Source organism: Perognathus longimembris, chromosome 8 (genome assembly GCF_023159225.1).
Source record: "Perognathus longimembris pacificus isolate PPM17 chromosome 8, ASM2315922v1, whole genome shotgun sequence".
Taxonomy (NCBI): domain Eukaryota; kingdom Metazoa; phylum Chordata; class Mammalia; order Rodentia; family Heteromyidae; genus Perognathus; species Perognathus longimembris.
In genome coordinates, this window is record NC_063168.1 from 39,306,796 (window position 1) to 39,330,223 (window position 23,428).

Genomic DNA, 23,428 nt, shown 5'->3' on the forward strand with positions numbered 1-23,428 from the left:
CCCATACTAGCTGAAAATATATACCACTGACTGAATTACCTTGTTCCACTTCATCAAGCTGTAAAACACAAGTTTTTAAACTTACTTGAAAATGGTGGATAGGACAAGAATAACATTTATGAAGTGTAACTTACAACCAGGTACTTTACATAAATAATCGTTCCAACAACTTGTGAGATAAGAACTATCCTCATTTTATAGATTTGAGACCAAACTAACTTGTCCAACATTTCTTAGCTACTTAAATAGAAGACTAGGGATTAGAGTTTAGCTTTTGGGCTATAGGCTAAGTAATTTCAAAGGTAGCAGTAATTTTAGACCTAATTTATCACATATTAGACCCATCCAGTGTTTGTGGGAATTAAGAAATATATGTGTATAGCTTGGAATTTAGTTCTGTAGCTGTTATTATTACTATAATTTATGTTTTGATCAAAGTGCAGTCATCTACTTATTCAAACAGTTAAAGACAAGTCTTTATGAAGTACTTTATTTTAAATGTTTCAGGTGATTTATGCTAAATGTCAATGTTTTTTTAATTTTTTATCTTAAACAGTTGCTCAGCCAACTTAAAGGAAACTTGGAAGAAGAAAATCGACATCTACTAGATCAAATTCAGACACTAATGCTTCAGAATAGAACACTATTGGAACAAAATATGGAAAGCAAGGATCTTTTTCATGTAGAACAAAGACAGTACATGTAGGTACAAAATAATTCTGCACTTTTACATATTACCCATGATGTTATTGCTTTGTCCAGTAGCAAAGAAAATTCATGCCCATCTTTCTTGATTTTTAACTACTTCAGTATGTATTTTTGAGTGCTAATAATATTGCAGGCACTCCTCAAATAACCAGAAATACTAACTGAAAACACATAAATTAGCCAGGCGCCAGTGGCTCACGCCTGTAATCCTAACTACTCAGGAGGCTGAGATCTGAGGATCGAGGTTCAAAGCCAGTCTGAGCAAGAGAGTTCATGAGACTCTTAACTCCAATTAACACCAGAAACCTGGAAGTGGCCCTGTGGCTCAAAGTGGTAGAACGCTAACCTTGAGCTGCAGAGCTCAGGGACAGTGCCCAGACCCAGAGGTCAAGCCCTACAACCAACAACAACAACAAAATAGATCTTGCCTTAGAAGAATTAATATAATACTTAAGCCAAGAAATGAATTCAAGTAAGGCATTGCACCCCCTTTGCGCTAGCACTTAGTAGGCTGTAGCAAGAGGATTGCTTGATCAGCCTGAAGATAAAAGACCATGTCCTAATTGTACATAGTAGCTAACGTCTGTAATCCTAATGACTCAAGAAGTTGAGATCTGAAAGATTGTGGTTCAAGCTTCTTGAATGTTGTCTTTACCACTAGCCTTTCCGATATATATGTTTCCATCATTGGGTTTAAGGTACCTTAGGCAAAGATTTCACAATTGTGAAATTCATGCATCTGACTTTCTACTGAACAAAATCTAAACCCAAGACTCCTTTACAGCTTCCCTTTTTATATTCAAGGTCAACTACTTTGGTTAGCAACCTTACATTTCTTTCTCAGCTTTTATAGTAATAGTCTTTTTTTTCTCATGAGGAATTTTTTTGGTCATCTAGGATGGGAACATTTTCCCTTTTACAGGTTTCTATTGTATTTCTACAATTTGATTTGATTTCTACAATTTGATTTACTTTTGGCTACAATTATAATGGTCATTTCTGTATATCCTCTCTCCTGGTGTGTTATTAGCAGAGCTACTTATATCCATCTTTATATATTCCTCATCCCTTCCTTATTGTTACATAATTTCTAAATGTTTATTGAGTATAAATAGTATTCTTTGACATTGCAACTGGGGTACGTGTGTGTGTTTGTTCACACATGCACTGGTGTTTTAACTCAGAGCCTTGCATTCTTGCTTAGCCTTTTTGCTCAAGGACAGTACTTTAACACTGGAGCCATACCTGCACTTTTTGCTGGTTAATTGGAGATAAGAGTCTCAAATTTATCTTGACTGGGATGGCTTCGAACCTCTATCCTCTGATCTCAGCCTGTAGGATTACAGGTGTGAGCCACCAGTGTCTGGCAATAAGGTTTTTGTTACTGGTGTTGTTTTGTGGGTTTCCCCCCTCCCCAAAGAGTGAGCCCTCTACTTTGGTTTGTGATCTTAGATGTTTCTGTATGTGATAATTTCTACTAGTAGGATATGGTAAAACTAGCATACTGGGGCTGGGAATCTTGCTTAGTGGTAGTAGAGTGCTAGCATGCACAAAGCCCTGGGTTTGATTCCTCAGCACCACATAAACTGAGAAAGCCAGAAGTGGCACTGTGGCCCAAGAGGTAGAGCAAAAAGAAGCCAGGGACAGTGCTCAGTCAGGCTCTGAGTCCAAGCCCCAGCCAGGATGGGCAAAAAAAAAAAAAAGTATACTTATCTATATCAAGGGTCAGGAAATAATTCAGTACAAATTAAATGTAATCTAAGTATTTGGAACCAGGAGGAAAAAAATATCTATTTGCATAAGGATGTAATTGCACATTCTTAATTATGTTTGTGTGTATGTTTGCCAGTAGTGAGTCTTGAACTCGGAGCCTGGGTGCTGCCATTTAGCTTTCTTCTCCGCAAGGCTGGTTTTGTACCACTTGAACCACAACTCCACTTCCAGCTTTTTACTGGTTAATTGGTGATAAGAACCTAAGGACTTTCCCCAGGCTGGTTTTGAACTGTGATCCTCAGATCTCAACCTCCTGTGTTTATTTTATTTTAATTATAAGCAAATAAAATATCAGCATTTTCACATTTTGCTTATATAAGTTAAAATAAATCACCTTTCTGCAAAAACAATCCAAGAGAGTAGGGAAATAGTTATGGCTGATACTGTTAAAATAGCTGTACAAAGCTGAAGAATTTCTTTATATGATGAGATAATAGTATGAAATTTTTCTTTAAACAACTCTATTGAAGAATTGAAACTTTAGATTCTATATACTTTAATTTTTTTTTTTTTTTTTGGCCAGTCCTGGGGCTTGGACTCAGGGCCTGAGCACTGTCCCTGGCTTCTTTTTGCTCAAGGCTAGCACTCTGCCACTTGAGCCACAGCGCCCCTTCTGGCCATTTTCTGTATATGTGGTGCTGGGGAATCGAACCCAGGGCCTCATGTATACGAGGCAAGCACTCTTGCCACTAGGCCATATCCCCAGCCCTATATACTTTAATTTTTAAGTAAGTTGTAAGTTTAAAGCAAAGGAAAAACATAGCAAACCCATTGTTGCTGCCTTACAAACTCAGTTGTCACTTGTGGTATTTGTATTTATGTTTCAGAAAGAAGAACATTAGGGGCTGGGAATATGGCCTAGTGGCAAGAGTGCTCACCTCATATACATAAAGCTATGGGTTTGATTCCTCAGCACCACATATATAGAAAATGGCCAGAAGTGGCGCTGTGGCTCCAGTGGCAGAGGGAGCCAAAAGAAGCCAGGGACAGTGCTCAGGCCCTGAGTTCAAGACCCAGGACTGGGGGCTGGGGATATAGCCTAGTGGCAAGAGTGCCTGCCTTGGATACACGAGGCCCTAGGTTCGATTCCCCAGCACCACATATACAGAAAATGGCCAGAAGCGGCGCTGTGGCTCAAGTGGCAGAGTGCTAGCCTTGAGCGGGAAGAAGCCAGGGACAGTGCTCAGGCCTGAGTCCAAGGCCCAGGACTGGCCAAAAAAAAAAAAGACCCAGGACTGGCCAAAAAAAAGAAAAAGAAAAAGAAGAATATTAATTACAAAATAATGTAGTCTATTTCATGATTATACAAAATATACATGTTTTAAAATTAATTCTTATTTTACAGTGATAAGTTAAATGAATTAAGACGACAGAAGGAGAAATTAGAAGAGAAAATTATGGATCAATACAAGTTTTATGACCCATCTCCTCCTAGAAGGTACCCCTAAACAAATTTTATGAATTTAGAAAAAATATATTTCTAGTACTTTGAAGATTTCTAATTTTGTGATGGATTTATGTGTTGAATTTTAGACTGAGAATTTTTAAAATTATTCTATTAGGAGAGGCAACTGGATTACCCTAAAAATGAGAAAATTGATAAAGTCCAAGAAAGATATTAACCGGGAACGTCAGAAATCTCTAACATTAACACCTACCCGCTCAGATTCCAGTGAAGGATTTCTTCAACTGCCCCATCAAGATAGTCAAGATAGTTCTTCAGTAGGGTCAAATTCTTTAGAAGATGGACAAACTCTTGGGACCAAGAAAAGCAGCAGTGAGTGCTTAAACTCTTTAAACATGGTATTTTTTTTTAATTTAGAATCTTTTGAAAGATTTCTATTTAAATAAAAAACACACTTCAGTCCTTTCAGGAAATGGTCTAATGAATGGAATGGCATCACCTTTTAATGTTATATTAGTATAAAATTAATTGCATAATAGTACATAACCATTTGATTTTCTGGAACATAGTATACACAGAGATGCCCTCAGTTGGCCAGGGAGGTAAAATATTTTTAAAAAGAAAATTGAATTAAGAGCTAGAATGCCTTTACCCCTTGCAGATAAAATATATGTATTATATATAATATATATGCATACATATATATGCACACATATATATGTACTATATAATGTATATAACTTTATTTTCATTAATACCTATAACTTAATGAAAATAAAGCATTTTATAGCAAGGTTCTTGCTTGGAACATTGATGGTAGTAAACTGGACCAAAGTTACTACATTGGATGAAGCAAAGAAAAATAGGCATGAATTGGAAAAGGTATTAATATTTAGAAATGAATAAGGGTTAAGAAAATTATTGAAGGGTGTCTGGTAATGTTTTGATTTAAATGAAATAAAAAGAGTGATAAATAACTTTGTATAGAAGCTTTTAATTTTTATAATCTAGAACTATCACATCCTAACATGGCCTATATAATTTATAGCCTTTTACTTCATCTCTAGTGTATTTAGCTAAGTAGCAAGAGTAAAGGCCTAAAAATGTATATTTGAATAGAAAAAGAATTCAATACTAAGTCCTGTGAAGATGACCAAGAGGTTGTCTTCAGTATTCTTAGGGGATATATTAAAAAAAAAAAAAACCAGTAGAAGAAAAGAAAAGAGGAGGAAAATCTACTTTGAGTCCTTTCAAATTATAACCAGTGTCACAAGCTAAAAAATACAACATATACACCATTCTGTTAAAATAAATAACAAGCAAAAGCAGTTTCTGTCTCCTCCAAAGGTAGTCTCCCCATAAGGATGACTCTCAAGACTCTCAAAAAATTGTGCCTATGTTTTGGTGAATTTAGTGAATGAGCTATCTCTGAAAAGATTAGTATGTAAGCTATTACACATTATAGCACATATTTCAAAACACATAAATAAACTGTAAAAAAAAAAAGAACAAATCTACACACATCATGTATACTAGTCTCCAAAAAGCAATTTAATTCTGTGTCTCCACAGATTATTCCTTGATCTTTTGCCATACAGCCTTGTCCACTAAATTAACACTTACTATTGTGGGAAGATCATCAAGTTTTCCTTTCAAGTAGCTTATAAGTCAATTTTATAAGTTTATTACATAAGAAAGCACAACAGTCTTGAGATACCTTTGTCTGTTTGGAGTGTCAATTTGTTATTCTTTCATACTCTGCTGAAACTTCTCAGAATAAGAGTCAAAAGGCAGTAATATTCTCTTTTCCTACAATTGTTCTAGAATTTTTCGAATAAACAGAATCCAACAATCCTAGTAGCCCCTTAATTTAAGTATGCTTTGGGTAAAAAAACATTCTTTATCACCAAACTAATTGCCATAAGAAGAATCACATTCCCTCCCTCACATATTTAATACTCTTTTTTTATCCTGTTCATTTTGGAAGAGTTTGTCTGTTAGTAAAGCAGTCTTTGCAAACAGTTACAATCAGACACAGGAAAAAAGTATCTAAACATGACATGTGCATGCTTCAATCACTCAGTTTTGTTTTAGCTAATTGTCCATTTTTACATCGCTTTCAGTTCTTTTTGACCATTGAAAACAGTTTTGTTTATCAAGCTTGAAAAAAACATAGGTCAAATTAAAAAACTATTTGAATCATAAAATTTCCTTAAAGCAGTCAAACAAGTTATAAGGCTAATATTGTACTATTTTTCATGAATGATTCTTGTCAGTTTACCAAAAGTTTTTATTATTTTCAAGATTATGAAAAACAGCTTAGTTACTATGGCTGTATATCTTTTTGCAAGTTATTTTCTTAATTTCTAAATTACATTTCCAAAAAGAATAATAGGGCTGAGGAGGCAGCTCACTGGTACAGCATTTGCCACATATACAAGGCCTTTGAGTTCAGTCCTTAGCACTGAAAAAAATTGAAAGATATAATTAAATCGTAAATGGTTAATGAATTTGAAATTTTGTCCTAATAACTTCTCTACTTCACTGATAAGACTTTGATTCATAAAGTCGGTTGTTGTTTTTTGCTTCCAGTGCTTCATTTAGTTTTTTTAACATAAGCTCACAGTTTATGTTAAATATAACCAGAGGGTTATCTTTTTTTCCTGTCATTTTTCATGCTTTGGGGTGCTTCCTTATCTTTGTAACTTTTTTCAGAGATTAGTGCTCATACTTTTACTTCTGTCTAAATATTCTGTTTTTCTTCTTTCTCCCAGCTATTTTTTATAAAGTGAAATCAATATAATTGCTATTTTATCTTTAGAAAAATTGTTTGAAACAAACTATGGATTTTACCAGAAGTAGAGCTGTGACCCAAAGTGGTAGAGCACACTAGCCTTGAGCAAAAAGGCTCAGGGACAGCACCCAAACCCTAATAAGTTCAGGCCCCACAACTGACAAAAAAAAAAACTGTGTATTTCTAGGTATTGATAATAACATACTAGAATCCAGTTCAAAACAATATTTCTTTATTGGAGCTTAGGAGATCACTAAAATGTTTTACGGTGATTTTTAAGGTTTCTTTAAGTTTTTAGTTTACTTCTAAAATTTCTTTTGATCATTTTCTTTAGATTATTTTTATTATCTGGCACCCTAATATTTGTTGATGTCTTACTAAAATACTTTGTTAGAATATTCATTTTCCTGTTTTTTCCCCCAAAATAATGCTTTTTAAAAACTAAAGAAAGTAGAGACTTGGAAAAATTTGTACATTTTCATTGTTTAGAATATGAGCCATTAGTCATCTAATTTTTGGAGTTTACCTTACAACTCCTACTAGGGAATTTAGTCACTCCATAAATGATTCTAATTACTTCTTGTCTTTATAGCAGTATAGCCAGTCCTTTCAGAGTACTATGTTCCTCATCATTGTCTTCAGTGCTTTTCCAAGTATTTATAAAGTATCAAAGTACATATTTCATGTTTCATTATCACTCAGCAGCATGAGAATAATAGCTTTAATATAGCTGAAACTCAACATTCATTTCTGTCCTTAATTTCAACATTTAACTCCCATCTGTTCTTCTCCCTTTTTTCTTTCATTTTTCTGTTTCTGTTTTTCCTCATGCTCTGACATTAAAGTGGTTGCACTGAAAAGACTGCCCTTTTTGAGGAACAGACCGAAGGATAAAGACAAAATGAAGGCCTGCTACCGTCGTTCCATGTGTAAGACTTTATGACAGTTCAGCTTCTTTCAAATAACTACACTGGCTTCCATTATTAATTTTTCACTAACCTTCCTCTGGACTGTGCTGATTTCTTATTTTGCAAAGCAAAGTTCAGTCTTTAATAAAAAGAGCTAGCAGAATATTTTTTAACTGCACTGCATTTGCATTATATGTATGTCTACTGATACATATACATGCATATGTTTTATATACATGTAATATACTTGTAAATTTCCAGTGCTTTCTAAAAGTTGGCAGGAAAAAACCACAAACTTGCCATAGAGAATTTTTCCCCCAAGAAATGTAAGGAAAATACAATAAAACCCTTAGCATTAGGCACTTCCTGAACGAATCTAATTAAATAAATAAACAAATGGCCTACAACCCTTCAAAATGTTTGTTATTTCTTAGTCTGGGTTTTCCTTTTTTTTAAGTGGATTAATTACATAATCAAATGTCTGTCACTGTGGGTATCTCTTTCAGGTTTATATTCAATGGTATACTTACTTGATTTATAAAATGAATAATTTCAGTAACCTGCTCTGACCAAGGACTCTTTCATTTGCAATAATGATGCTGTATAAGAATTGCATTTCATCTTCATTCTTATTTTTATCACCACAAAACTACATTTTGAAAGCTTCTAATTATATTATACATCATTGTGCAAAAAGCATGACAATTGATTGTAGTAAAATTCCTTTCTGTCCTTTAAAGAGGGCAGAGGTGGAATATACGTATTTACTGAACTTTATCAGGGTTTGGCCTCCTCATTTCATTCAGCTGAATGCATTTCATAATTCAAATGACATTATGATTATTATTTAGGTCCATATTCATTAATTCATAGACAAAAACCCAATCACTTATAATACAAAATAGAAATAAGACATTAACCATGCTGATTCATTTGCTTTCATTTGCATCCCAGCCATGAATGACCTGGTGCAGTCCATGGTCCTAGCAGGAGGACAGTGGACAGGTAGTACTGAGAATTTGGAGGTTCCTGATGATATTTCAACGGGTAAAAGGAGAAAAGAATTGGGAGCTATGGCCTTCTCTACTACAGCCATCAACTTTTCAACTGTCAACTCTTCTGCAGGCTTCAGATCCAAGCAGTTGGTTAATAATAAAGGTATAGGCCGTCTGCTATTTGCACTGTGGTGTAACTGTTGACAACAAGAATCTTAATTTGACTTCCTGTGTAGTTTTTTTCTTCAAACAACCAAGAATAGCTATCAACCATGATACAGATTTGATTTGGGAGAATGTTCAAATCATTTCAAATATATGAATTATTATAAAGCTTTCTAGGTCTCCTTTCTTAATAATAAGTTAATAAACTAACAAAAAGTAAACCACATAAAAAGTGAAAAAAAAGGAGGAAGTAGTACTAGGTTTTAAAAAAAAAAATTAAAAGCATACTACTTCAGAGAACCACATAGAACAATGACAGAGGTTCTTGCTTGCTTTGCTTTGCAGGATTGATGACAAGGGAGATTTATCTCATTGCTTCTAGCATTTTTCCTAACTCAATTCTCTCTATAGTTAGCTACCTTTTACTTACTCCTACTTCTTGTTGAGTCTATAAAATATACTAGGTCAAGATGTATGATATGTGATTAAAGAAAATATCCATATTCTGTATAAATTTTATGATAAAATTGTTACAAAAATGTTTATGTCCATTTTGCTATTTTATATAGATACTACATCCTTTGAAGACATAAGTCCACAAGGTATTAGTGATGATTCTAGTACGGGATCAAGAGTTCATGGTAAGATATGAACTTAATTAGATAGTATGAGTTAAATACTAAATGGGAATGTTGAAAGTCTTTTGAGTAGGTGAATGTGCCATTGCCAGAAAGCATGCTTTTCTCCATCCTACAGTTCTATAGTTCTTCCATTTCTACAGCATAATATTCCCTTTGAAAATTGTTGTTTCATCTAAATGTACAGTATTTTAACTAAGGATATTTACAGTGCCTTCATAATCCTCAAAAATAATATGACCATTTTTATATAAGGTTATTATGAGTTGCATTTTACCATTGGTTTTAAGTATTTATTTTGGTAAAATATTAAGACAAATTTTTTGCAGTGTTGAATTTTTTTTTTTTTGGCCAGTCCTGGGCCTTGGACTCAGGGCCCGAGCACTGTCCCTGGCTTCTTCCCGCTCAAGGCTAGCACTCTGCCACTTGAGCCACAGCGCCGCTTCTGGCCGTTTTCTGTATATGTGGTGCTGGGGAATCGAACCTAGGGCCTCGTGTATCCGAGGCAGGCACTCTTGCCACTAGGCTATATCCCCAGCCCCCCAGTGTTGAATATTTTAGATTTTTAAGTTTCCATCTAGAAAATTGTATCTTAACAAACTAAGTTATTATTAACAAATGGGTAATATGTTAAAGGAAATTGATACATGAGCAGGATTTTAAGAAGCATCACAGGCAGTGATAACTATATAATTGTTTTGTTTTTCTTTTATGGATAGGAACACAGAGAATTAACTCTGTAGATGCTCATAGTCCTGTTCTTCATGACACATCTGCAATGTGCAGGGTTCTTTGATATGTTCTAAGTGATCCAATCACTAGAATTTGGGGGCAGCGTCATTCTGTTCAACTAAAACAGTTGTAGAACTTATGTAGAAATCATTTTCAAGTATAAATATATACTGTCTGTCTTTCTTTTGAATGTCATCTATTGTTTTAGAAGTGTCCTAATCTCAAGTGTCTTATTGAACTATCTGGAAATGTCTTTGCTTTTTAAACTATAAGGTCACTTGTGGGCATGTTCAGCCTGGGAAAGTATGCATGATTACTTTCTCAAAACATTCTGCAATCAGAATGTAAAATTCAATGTTATCAACTGTAAATTTTTATCACACTGTCTCCTCATTTTTTCATTTAGCGTCAAGACCAGCCAGCCTTGATAGTGGCAGAACATCCACTAGCAATAGCAATAACAATGCTTCACTCCATGAAGTCAAAGGTATGCTGTAGGTAAACTTAATATACTCTGTCCATGTCTAGTAACATATACAAGTAGGAGAGGAGCAAAGAGTAAAAGCTCAGTAATAAAGTACATGCTTAGCAAGCACACACAAGGCCCTGAGTTCAATCCCTGGCACCAAGTGGGAAAATATTAGAGATGGGATGAGGATTTTTGGAAGTAAAGTTTAAACCCAAATCATTTATGTTTGAAGCATAGTTCTTTGAAACATTTATATTTTTCACATTGTAATACAGATGTATTTCAATGTATACAAATGTAAAAACAGGAAGTTATTTGGGGTTTTAGCTGTTTATCTTCACAGATTAAAAGTCTTATTGTAATCTTTATACTTGACAATTATTTGTAACTTTTGACTTTTTTCTTTGACATCTAAGTGTTTAGTTTTTTATGATGCATGCACATTAAACCTGCATTACTCATATATTAGAAAATAGTATAGCTTATTTATTTATATATAACTTGAGAAGTTTTGTGTGTTACATAAGAATTTTTTAAGTATATATATATATATATATATATATACACCTTATTACAACAAATGGAAATAATTCTTTTTTCCTCAAATTTTAAAGAAAAGCATTCTGTAAGATATTTATGTGAATATCTAGAAACTCTAGCTGGAGCTTTTTTCCTTTAAAATTTGCTATCCCTTTCAAATTCTGGAAACATTTAATCTATTATCATTATTTCATGTAGTCCAGAATTTTTGAGTAATACATTTGTTGTATTACTTTTTGGATAACAAAATTGTTTCGATTATAATTTTATCATTAATGTTGTGACTTTTGTGATAACATGAAATATCATTGGAGGAGATAATTATTTTTAATTCATATTACATCTGGAAGAAAAAAACAGCCTGAAAGCATAGAAGAAAAATAAATTCTGAAAGCATGAAGAATTTCTTCCACTCATAATACCTTGTTTCTGGGGACTGGGAATGTGGCTTAGCAATAGAGTGCTTGCCTAACATACATGAAATCCTGGGTTCAATTCCTCAGCACCAAATAAACAGAAAAAAGCCTTGGAAGTGGCATTGTGGCTCAAACGGTAGAGTGCTAGCCTTGAGCAAAAAGAAGCCAGGGACAGTGCTCAGGCCCTGAGTCCCAAGCCCCATGACTGGCAAAAAAAAATGTTTATTTCTGGAAAATGTTAAATAACTTGAAACAATTTTTTCCATGACCCCTTTATGATTTGTGATTACAAAACCATTTATTGTCAGTTTGTTATTTATCAAAAACAATAGTAGTATTACTGAATAGCACAGATCCTAGCTTATTCCAGAACCTGACAATTTCCCTTCTGTGTAGTTCAACCACAACTGAGTCTCTCAAGGTTATTTACACAACATACCAACAGTAGCGACTAAGAACAATGTAATCCAGACATTAATTAATGTCAGTTGCTAGTGGCTCACACCTGTAATCTTAGCTCCTCAGGAGGCTGAGATCTTTGAGGCCAGCCTGGGCAGGAAAGTCCATGAAACATTATCTCCAAGAAACTGCCAAAAAGCCAGAAGTGCAGTTGTGGCCCAAGTGGTAGAGCGCTATCCCTGAGCAAAAGAAACTCAGGGATAGTGCTCAGGCCTTGATTTCAGGCCCCCAGATCATCCTCCATAGTCCCCCCACTCCACCGCCAAAAAAAAAGAGAAGATTAAAAAAGTAAACTGAGGGACTGGGAATATGGCCTAGTGCTAGAATGTTTGCCTCGCATACATGAAGCCCTGGGTTCAATTCCTCAGCACCACCTATATAGAAAAAGCCAGAAGTGGTGCTATGGCTCAAGCAGTAGAGTGCTAGCCTTGAACAAAAAGAAGCCAGGGACAGTGGTCAGGCCCTGAGTCCAAGCCCCATGACTGGCAAATAAAAAAAAAAAGTAAACTGAATTGATCAGTCACTGATGGCTCACTCCTATAATCCTAACTACTCAAGAGGGTGAGATCTAGTCCTCTAGTCCATGGCTCATGCCTGTAATCCCAGCTATTATTTAGGAAGCTGAAATCTGAGGATTAAGGTTCAAAGCCAGCTTGGGCAGGAAAAAAATCTGTGAGAGGGCTGGGGATATGGCCTAGTGGCAAGAGTGCTTGCCTTGTTACACATGAGGCCCTGGGTGCAATTCCCCAGCACCACATATATGGAAAACGGCCAGAAGGGGCGCTGTGGCTCAAGTGGCAGAGTGCTAGCCTTGAGCAAAAAGAAGCCAGGGACAGTGCTCAGGCCCTGAGTCCAAGACCCAGGACTGGCCAAAAAAAAAAAAAATTTTTTTTTTTTTAAAATCTGTGAGATTCTAATCTCCAATGAACCACCAAAAAGCTTGAAGTGGAGCTGTGGCTCAAATAGTAGAGCATTATTCTTGAGCAGAAATCGCAAGGACAGCAGCTAGGCCCTGAATTCAAGCCCCAGGACACACACACACACACACACACACACACACACACACACACACACACACACACACACACACACACACACACACACACACGGGGGGGGAGCTGAGATCTGAAGAGCATAGTTGTTGTTTTTTGGCACACGTGTGTGTGTGTGTGTGTGTGTGTGTGTGTGTGTGTGTGTGTGTGTGTGTGTAGAGGTTGGTTCAGAGCCTGGGTTCTGTTCTGAGCTTTTGCTCAAGGCAAAAACTCTACCTCTTGAACCACAGCCCCACCTCCTGCTTTTTTGGTAGTTTAGTGGAGCGAAAGAGTCTCACAGACTTTGCTGCACAGGATGGCTTCCACCTGTGATCCTCAGGTCTCAGCCTCTTGAGTAGCTAGGATTATATTGTGAGCCACTGGTACAAGCCACCAGTGCCAGGCTTGAGGATCACAAATTTAAACCAAATTGGGCAGACAATTTTGTGATACTCAACTCCAGTTAACCAGCAAAAGGCCAGAACTGGTAGTATTGGTCGAGTTGTAGAGCACCAGCCTTGAGTGCCACAGAAAGCCAGATAAGAACTTGAGGCCTTGAGTTCAAACTTGGCACACACCTGTAATCCTTACACTTGGGAAGCTAAGAAAGAAGCATTATAAATTCTAGGCCATCCTGTGCTACATATACATAGCTACTTCCAGGCCAGCATTGCCCCTGTCTTTAATTAATTAATTAATTGGATCTTAATAGTTACATGAATTTTTAAATTAATTGCATCATATCTTCCCTTGATTTTCATACTGTTTAAATTTGTTTTTAAATTTACGTTTACTGGTTTAGAATGAACAGAAAAACCATGGTTTTGTAAGTAATGAAGACTTTTTAAGCAAAGAATTATGAAATGTTATTTTTCCATTTAAAAGTCTTGGGTTTTAACCTTATAATTGAAATGTACATAATCAAGTCCTAATTCTAAATTTTGAATTATTTTAAATTATTTGGACCTGAATTTGAACATTTTATCATTCATTCATTTACTCATTTATTTAGTCTTCAAAGGTATGTAAGTGCTTGCTTCGTAGTAGATTGTTTAAGCTTGATTCTAGTGGTAAAGGCAAGTTTTTACACTTGCAGTGCTTAAAATATGTGTCAGTTTGATAAAATAAAGCAAGCACGGGCCGACAGTTGTTAATCTCATCAAAGACTAACATGGTTTACTAAGCCTTTCTTAAAACTTGAATGTAAGTTTGACTATTCGTGAAATAATCCCACTTAATAATTTTATTGCTTACAATCTGATTTCTATTACTGAAGTCTCAACACAGCATTTATTCCAAAAGCAGGTGCAGTTAATAACCAAAGCAGGCCACAAAGCCACAGCAGTGGAGAATTTAGCCTGCTTCATGATCATGAGACTTGGTCCAGCAGTGGGAGCAGTCCAATACAGTACTTAAAAAGACAAACTAGATCAAGTCCAGTGCTCCAGCACAAAATGCCAGAAACACTAGAAAGTCGAGGACTTCATAAAATTAAAACTGGTTCCCCTGGGAGTGAAGTTGTTACTCTACAACAGTTTTTGGAAGAAAGCAACAAGCTTACCTCAATACAGGTTAGTTTTTATGTATGGTGACCTTAATTTAGGTAAATGCTAACTAATGTCGATGATTAAAGCTAGGCCTTGGCAGGTCACTGCAGTATTCCTAGCTACACAAGAAACTGAATCTTAGGATCATGATTTGAAACCAGTCTGGACAGAGAAGTCCACAAGACTGTCTCTCCATAGCCAGCAATTAAGCCAGACTGGAGGAGTGACTCCAAGCGGTAAGAATGCTTGTAGTGAGGGGGAAAATAAAAAGCTGAGAGTAGGAGGCCCTGAGTTTAAGCCTGGTACTGGCACTGGGGCGACAGAGGATGGGGGGAATGTTTGTTATTGAGATGCATGTCTGTAAATCTAGCTATTCAGGATTCTGAGCTCTGGAGGATCACAGTTCAAATCCTGCTCAGGCAGAAAAAAAGGGTGAGGGGGGGGCTGGAAGTATGGCTTAATTGATAGAGTGTCAGCCCAGTTGACTTTGGGTCCTGAAAAAAAGAGAAAGAAATCCAGATATTGTCCTGGTTAGTATATCACAAAAATCTAAACATAGCTATATTCAAACTGTGTGTGGTGCTCTACACCTGTAGTTTAGCTACTTGGGAGATAGAGACAGGATAGTGTGAAAGGCCAACAAGATTTGTGAGACTCAGAACAGCAGGAGGCTATGTTTACTAACCTGTTTCATTATTGTTTTTTTAAACAGCTAAAGTCCTCAAGTCAAGAGAATCTTTTAGATGAAGTAATGAAAAGTTTATCTGTCTCTTCTGACTTTTTGGGAAAAGACAAGCCAGTTAGTTGTGGTCTGTCCAGGTCAGTAAGTGGAAAAACCCCAGGGGACTTCTATGACAGACGGACAACTAAGCCTGAGTTTGTGAGACCTGGTCCTCGAAAGACTGAAGATGCCTACTTCATTAGTTCTACAGGAAAATCTACACCAGGCACTCACGGAAAGATAAAATTAGTAAAAGAAACCTCTCTGTCACGACAATCAAAAGATAGCAATCCTTATGCCACTTTACCTCGTGCAAGTAGTGTGATCTCTACAGCTGAAGGAACAACACGAAGGACAAGCATACATGACTTTTTGGCCAAGGACAGTAGACTGCCTTTGTCAATTGACTCTCCACTGCCTACTGCTGATAGCAACATCACTGCAGCGTCTAGTGAGTACCATTTACATCAGTGGTCCTCTCACACTCTTCATGGTCCTACTCATGCTAAAGGTTTTTATACTCAAAATGATTTAGCTTCAGATATGCCTGAGTATCTGTATGACCAGGCTAGAAACTTAAGAACAAAAAGATCACTGTTTCTAAACCAAACTTTTGCCACTGTTAAAATACCTAATGATTCATTTGGAGCATCAGCTAAAGATAGTATAGAGTCTTGTACTGTGATTCCTTCATCTCAGCCATTTCTATCCTTAAACACAGAATTAGTTAGTAATATAAGTGGGTTACCTCCCAGGCCCATCACCAGAGTAACTAATCAGGCTTCTGCTTCTTCGAGTAAAGCTGCCCAAAAAGACAATGAACAATTTCCTGATAATCAGAGCTCTAGTTATGGTAACCCACAATCCTCTGTAGATAGTAATCTTAGCATTCCTGCATGCCTGTGTCCTGATGATGCAGAAGCTGCATTGTTGGTTTCTGAGGATAATCAAACTGTTTGGTATGAATATGGTTGTGTGTGATCCAAACTGCATAATGATGTTACTTGATATGCACTCTGCTTCTTTGAAGATTTGCTGTTGAAAACAATCATTTGGTTAGGCCTATATTTTTTATTAAAATTGTTGCATAGAATTCAGCTGTCCATGATGGCATGTATATAAATGTGAATGTGTAACCACACCGAAGCCAGCATGAAATATTACCTTGTATATTTCTGCATGCCTTTTAAATTCTCAATCATGCATGTTCCTCTTACTAGTTTGACATCCAAAAGCATGCTAAAATAGTTGCATGTTATATTACCAGGAAGTCATTTGTTTGGTTGCTTCCAAAAAGGAATGTTTTTCTTCAATCTTCCCACTCCCTTGTCCTTCTTTCTTGCTCTTATTTCTTTGATTTCCAGAATGTGCACTTCTTGTTGCACAGTACAGTGTAAAAAAAAGTGTAAAAAATACCTTCATTTTTCTTTTGTCCTTTCTGTCCTGTTCTATATTTAACGAAGTATTTTATGATTCAAATTAATTTTAATTAATGCCCATGTTTATAAACCATTTGTCAGATTTTAAACATTGTTTTCTCATAAATGTAGTGTTATTCCTAGAAATCCTGATCAAATTTAAATGTAATTACACAGTAATTAGGAACATTGTACTCTTTTTATTCTTTGTACTTCATTTGATAAATACAATAGCTCAAATATTATCATTCCTTCAAGATGACTTAATTAACATGAAATCAGTTACATAATAGTTTCTCCAGTTCTTTTTCTATACGAGTCAAGAAATAAACACTTAATATGTTGAGAAATTGTATTTACTTCTATGCAAAATGATAGCAATATCATTAACTTATTAAAGTACAGATATGCATTCTGAAGATATTTTAAATTTATATTTTTAAAATATATTACACTAAACTATAAAACAATTTAAACAAGTATGTATCAATCCTTGAATCTAAGGTTTTCTTTAGTGAAAACAAACATTCTGAAGACAAAAGATACACAAATCTGTACACTCTGACTCATAGGCTTTTAGTAGACTTGTGGCTCAAGTGGCATAGGTCCAGTCTTGAGCAGAAAAATAATATCTTAGGCTTTTAAATTGTCTGTGTTCGGGTTACTTAAAACAAGTCAGCTAAACTTGAATCTCAGAATCTTTTTTAAAAGTTGTTGGGGGGGGGGGAGGAACCCTGTAACCCTGTCTTCCTTCTAGAAGACTATATCTTACCTCTGAAATAATTTTGCCATTTGGGTTCATCCTAAATAATCAGTAGTATTTAGGCTGAAACACAATGACAAAAATCACCAGGCACTAGTTGCTTATGCCCATATTTCTAGCTATGCAGGAGGCTGTGATCTGAGGATTGCAGTTCAAAACTCTCCCGGCCAGAAAAATTGGAAGCCAGCTTGTCAGGAAACCATATGAGACTCTTATCTCTCATCAACCAACAAAAAGCCAAAAGTAGAGGTGTGCCTCAAGTGGCAGAGTGCTAGCTTTGAGTGAAAAAGCCAAGCAAGAGCAAGAGGCCCTTAGTTCAAGGGCCATTGTGGCCACCAAAAAAAAAAAAAAAAGCCAACAGACACTTTGCTTAATGAAATTTGTATTCATTATAAACTGAGGTAACTCTTGTACTTACACAAGATCATTTCAGGGATCAGGCCCCTTCCTTTTATATTTTTACCATGGTTCTCCTCTCCCTACCACCCCATAGGTATTACTAAAAACAATTCTAGTACAGGTAATCACATGAACACAATCAGAAACTTCATATATCAGTACCATTTTCTGCACAAATGCATTATACTATTTTACTGTCAGTTTTTGCCTAGTGACTCCTAATACTTGGAGTATTTATGGTGTTGTTTCCTTTTTTCTCATAACTCAGGAATAAAATTTAATGATAATCATTGACTTAGTTGAAATTAGATGAGAGGACATACATGACACAAATAAAATAGCTAATGTATCTTCTCCATTACGATTCAAATATTATTTTACAACTATTTCACATTTTCAGAATAGATGTCAGAAATTTGACCATAACACTTCCAATCTGAAATATTATCCTCGGTCATTCAAAATCCACTACACTATTATATCTAAAGCTATATAGTTATTTTACAGACTTGAACTTACAGGGAAAAAATTGCTTCCTACCAAATGGTAATATATTTTTAGAAAGAACATATACAGTATGCAGGAATCCAAGTACCGTGTGTGTGTGTGTGTGTGTGTGTGTGTGTGTGTGTGTGTTGAAGAATGTTTGAGAATGTAAACTAGAATTCTTCCAGAAACCATCATCATAACTTTCTTAAATACTAGCATCTTACCTGTGTTTCTTCACAGCATATGGAAACAAACTTTTGATAGAAAAAAAATTGTTTCCCTCCCATTTTTAACTAGTATAATTATTTCTGTAAATGAAAATTCACATAGCTGTCCAAAATTATTTGAAAAGTGAAGCAACTCCAACTTCAGCAGCTATTATTTACTCTAAGATACTCCATAAATTTTTACCTAGGGCTGGGAATATGGCCTAGTGGTAAAGTGCTTGCCTCATATACATGAAGCCCTGGGTTCGATTCCACAGCACCACATACACAGAAAAGGCCAGAAGTGGCACTATGGGTCAAGTGACAGAGTGTAGCCTCAAGCAAAAAGAAGCCAGGGACAGTGCTCAGGCCCTGAGTTCAAGCCCCAGTACTGGCAAAAAAAAAAAAAAATTTACCTAGTTTCACCCTTCACCAAGCATTAGAAAACGATTTCAGTACCTTGACTGTAATGAAACTGAATAGCTTTTGTATTCCTGGCTTATCTTTATAGAATTTATACAATATATTGGTGTGGTACTGTGAATACATCTCATGTTAGGTCCACTTTTAGCAAGGCAATTTTAGGTATAATCAATGTTAAGTAGGTATATTGTTTGTTAAATGGCTGTAGTACTAGTTTTCTTAGTAAATCATATAAATATTCTCATGTTATTTCTTCTGTTGTATTACAAGATTTTTACTTTAAAGCTATTTGGTGACCATTAAGTACATAGTACATTTAGTACATATGCAAACACCTTGTGGCCATAAGAGGGAAGAAAGGAAATTGTTAGCTATTTTTTAAAGTTACAGCTCTCGTAATGTTGTTTATGGCTTTAGAGTATAAAAAATCAGTCATTAGGTAATGAAATTAATCAGATAAGTAATTTCCTCACACACTTAAAACATCCTTCTTGCCCTACCCAGTGAGAGAGCTCTTTAGTTTCTTGACATGAATTGTGTTGTTTAACCTTTGACTAAATAACATGAAATGCTTTTCTCCTGCAGATGTGGACAAAGTACAAGAAAGCAGAAATTCAAAAAGCAGGTCTAGGGAGCAACAAAGCTCCTAATTCTGTTACCCACTACATGACATGTGGGCCAAGTGGTGAGTTAACTGCTTCAAATGTAAATGAGATTAGTCTCATTTATAAAACTAACCGAATTAAGTATGAGAACAAGTGCATATTGCATTAACAGATGTAAATATTGCTTGCTTGATTCATTGATTTTTCTGACATACTTACTAGCAAAGCAACATTAATTGGTTGCCAAAGGTTTTCCTGTCAGTTTAGGGATCAAATCATTGAAACCTACTTTCCCCTCAATTTAAACTTAACTTTACTAGCAAATAATGTTGTGTTTTATGTCAAGAATACCATTTTTCCCCTAATTTTCTTGATGATTAGGAATAAACTAGATGCTTATTTTATGAAAATCTTCTCAAAAGTTGTATCTGATTTTCCTGTCATACCTGCATTCTAATAGAAATATCTGATGCATGTTTTCTAATTGAGGCTGCTCTGTAAAGTTTGTATCCCTCTTATCTATTCTTACATTTTCTTTCTTCTTTCTACCTTCCAACTAAATACAGAGAGAAAAGTGCCCTTCAGTTTCTCAGTGTGAAGCTTTTTTCTGAAGTAACAAGACACCTAGCAACTATAGGAGCCATTTCTTAAAAATCTTTAAGGAGACCTTTAACAATCCTTCGTGAATAGAGCAGGCAAGAAATACAAACCTTCATTCCTTCCTTGAATCAAGGAGCTCTACTGGATTCAACTGCCAAAAGTTTTAGAAGGTTTTAGGACTTAACAATATATTGTATTGTTAAGCTCTACTGAATAAAGGACATTCTCTCACTAAGGACCAAGTGTTTTAAGGTCAAGTGTTATGAGAAGTATTCCAAGAACAATCTACTTTTCATCAGCTATGAATTTATCCATGTTTGCTTAATGCTAAGTATTAGCCAAAATATAGCCATTTATATTTAGTTGTGTAAACCTAAATTAAATGCTGTAGTATTTTGTGGGAATGTACTTATATATCAAGATACGGAGAAAAATTTGTTTTGGCATGTTAGAGCCTTTTTTTGATTAGCAGACTGCATGTGTTGGTACTTTTCTTTTGAGGCCAATTACATTTAGTGCACTCCAAAAGAAATTCAGTTTATAAAATACATCTGAAAAATACATGAGATATATTCTAAAAAACGGAAGTTACATTATTTTTCCATATTCCCATTCTACTACCCTTAACATTCATACATGGATCCCAAAATAAAGTTTTTCTAAAACCTTTTAGGATGGTTTTCCAGCAAAGCATTCCCAAGATAAAACTGTTGTTGTAGCTCATTTCACTTCTTTGCTGTTGGGTTATGTATGTGTGTGTTTTTTTAACTTGAGAGCTGATTATTGCTTAAGAAGTTTTTCTTGTGGCAAAAAAATAATGTAAATAATTTATTATCTGCATTTTGCCAAGAACTCATTTATTATTAAGGTTATCATTTATTAATAAGAATTTTGCTTTGTCCTTTATAATATTACATTAAAGTTGATAACTGTTATTGGTACTTTTGAAATATTTGTATGTTTGTTACCTTGAACATTTGGAAGAAGCACAAAAATAGGTTTAGTTAACCCAGGGAAACATCAATTTTTAGTAGCTCCAATTTTATATCACAGTTTTATTTTCTTATGAAATAAAATACAGTGCATTGATAAAAGTTCATTAACATAAAAATATCAGAATAATCTTCTGAAATTAGAAGATACTGACTTTTTAATTTTAGCAGTACACTTCTTAGGCTCTCACTACCAGCTCTAAAGAACTTTTTGGAATAATTCCATGTTCCATAATGTTGTTTATGAACTATGTATATCATCACTAACCCAGTAACCATGAGAAAAGCCTCTCTCTTCCCTATCTGTCTAACTCTGTCTCTACTTTTGGTAAGTGGTAGGCCAGTAGCAATGTTGTGTTTAGTCCTTTGGAAGGGCCATGAGTAAAAAAGAGACAGCATGTTTAGTTGTTCAGAAATTTATATGGAAAGATAGCTTGGATTTATTTTAACTCAGTGCCACCATCAACATAGGTTTTGCCAGCAAATAATACTGTAAGATCACTTTGAAACTCTTGGATGAAAGGTGCTATGTAAATGTAAATACAAAGCATTCATACTGCAATACAAATGTTGCACGGCAAAATATTTAAAATGTATTCTCTAGACTGTGAAATACCTCTCTCCATCATGACTCCCTGGATCCAAGTACAGAATTGGTAAATGGGTATTATGGCAGCCTAGAGACACTTTCATGTAAAAACTGTAAATTAATTTTGAATTATGTAAGTTGAAAGTAAATGTAGAATTACATTTTAGCTAAATAAAATGGGTAACTTAGATTTATATTAACTAGCATCAAATTTGCACAAGGACATATCCCAGGACAATTGCTGAAAGTTGAAACTTAATGAGTGTGAGGTGACCCAGTGAGAGTGAATGATAGCAGTTTGACCTCTCCACAATACTAATATCCTAAAACAGAACACTTGTGAGTTGGCCAACACGCTACTGTTTGAAAGGAAAATAATGAATGACAGGCTGTAAAGTACTAAATTGAAGTAGGCTGACCCTGAGAAGACAGATACAACCAGCAAAAAACTCGTGACTAAAACATGCAAGTATACTCAATTATATTCCTTATCTTTTTATACCATTTCAAGAAAGGACTCAGAGCCAAGAGCCATTTGGATATTTATAACATTGTTTAAAGGTCATACAAAATTATCAATACAAGTAGACAGTCAAGGGCAGCTGATGAGAAGCACACCAGAAACATGCATGTGTGTCCCATCAAGTACCAAATGATCTTGAGGCCCTTCTAAGGCCCTTAGGTCAGATGTTCCCCACCCCTAATGACTATATGTAAAAGCTTGTAAGAAGCCACTCTGGTCCTTTAACCTTCTATAAAACAAAATATAAGGCTAGCTGGAAACTTGTCAGGGCCATTTCCATAACATGCTTTTAATCTGGCTCTATTCTAAGACAATGCCTAAATCGCCAAGGAAACTGAAAAGAAATTCAATACACAGGGTAATAGTTTCAGCCCAGAGCTCTAATGTGCTTCAGATCTGACCAGGAAGTATTTGGGTCCAAGTTTTTGAATGGGTGGTTACCAAAGAATTCACAAGTTTATATGTAGCACCTTTCATGCAAGTCATGGCAAAAGCCTATTTAAAAATCACTGTGCACATTACAGAATTGTAGCCACCTCACAAATGAAGTACTACAGCCTCTACTGTCTTAAGTTTCTGTCAAGAAGTGAAAACAATACTGTACCAAATCTAGAATTATAATGGGAAATAATAATGTATGTTAAATTACTTGTATTTACTTTTTTATGAGAAAAGTGGTAAACTTGTCTTTTTCTTTTCAGCTTAGTCCTGAAATGTATTCTTTTTTTAAAGCCTTGAATGAGTAATACAAAAGGAGCCCATTTTATAATATAAACCGTGATGTAAATGTTGAGTTATTTGGACAATGAAAATGCCTTAAAAGGAATGCTTAATGGATAATGTTGCACTTATAACACCTTTTAACGAAACCTGATTTTAAATTGTCTTTTCCTTCTAAGGGGTTTCTTCAGTGTTTGCTGTTGTACTTATAATTGTTATTAAAAACCAAATCAAGTAATACAAAAGCTGTAACATTTCCTTTAAAACTAATGCTAATGAAGTATTTGAATGCCAAAATGTTTTATTACTTGCCAATACCTAACATATTAGTCATAGGATTACAACTCATGACAAGAGGCACCATTGTTGTTGTCTTTTTAGTTTTTTAATTTTGTTTCTT

General features: G+C 35.2%; 1 protein-coding gene across 8 annotated transcripts in view; it reads left to right on the top strand.

Annotated features, from left to right (window-relative positions):
- Positions 1-20,442, top strand: part of Ccdc88a (coiled-coil domain containing 88A) — a 108,869-nt gene extending 88,427 nt beyond the window's left edge. For 2 of the 8 annotated variants that reach the window (XM_048352899.1, XM_048352900.1), the window contains exons 23-33: positions 557-702; positions 3,827-3,919; positions 4,044-4,258; positions 7,526-7,609; positions 8,543-8,746; positions 9,318-9,389; positions 10,525-10,605; positions 14,336-14,604; positions 15,293-15,752; positions 19,585-19,684; positions 20,171-20,442. In XM_048352899.1, the coding sequence (XP_048208856.1) occupies positions 557-702; positions 3,827-3,919; positions 4,044-4,258; positions 7,526-7,609; positions 8,543-8,746; positions 9,318-9,389; positions 10,525-10,605; positions 14,336-14,604; positions 15,293-15,752; positions 19,585-19,649 (1,689 nt within the window). In that variant the 3' untranslated portion in view covers positions 19,650-19,684; positions 20,171-20,442. Of the gene's footprint in view, positions 1-556; positions 703-3,826; positions 3,920-4,043; positions 4,259-7,525; positions 7,610-8,542; positions 8,747-9,317; positions 9,390-10,524; positions 10,606-14,335; positions 14,605-15,292; positions 15,813-15,842; positions 17,084-19,584; positions 19,685-20,170 lie in introns of those variants that run through there. The other 6 variants (XM_048352901.1, XM_048352903.1, XM_048352902.1 and 3 more) reach the window with 6 other exon arrangements.
- Positions 20,443-23,428: the final 2,986 nt, after the last annotated feature.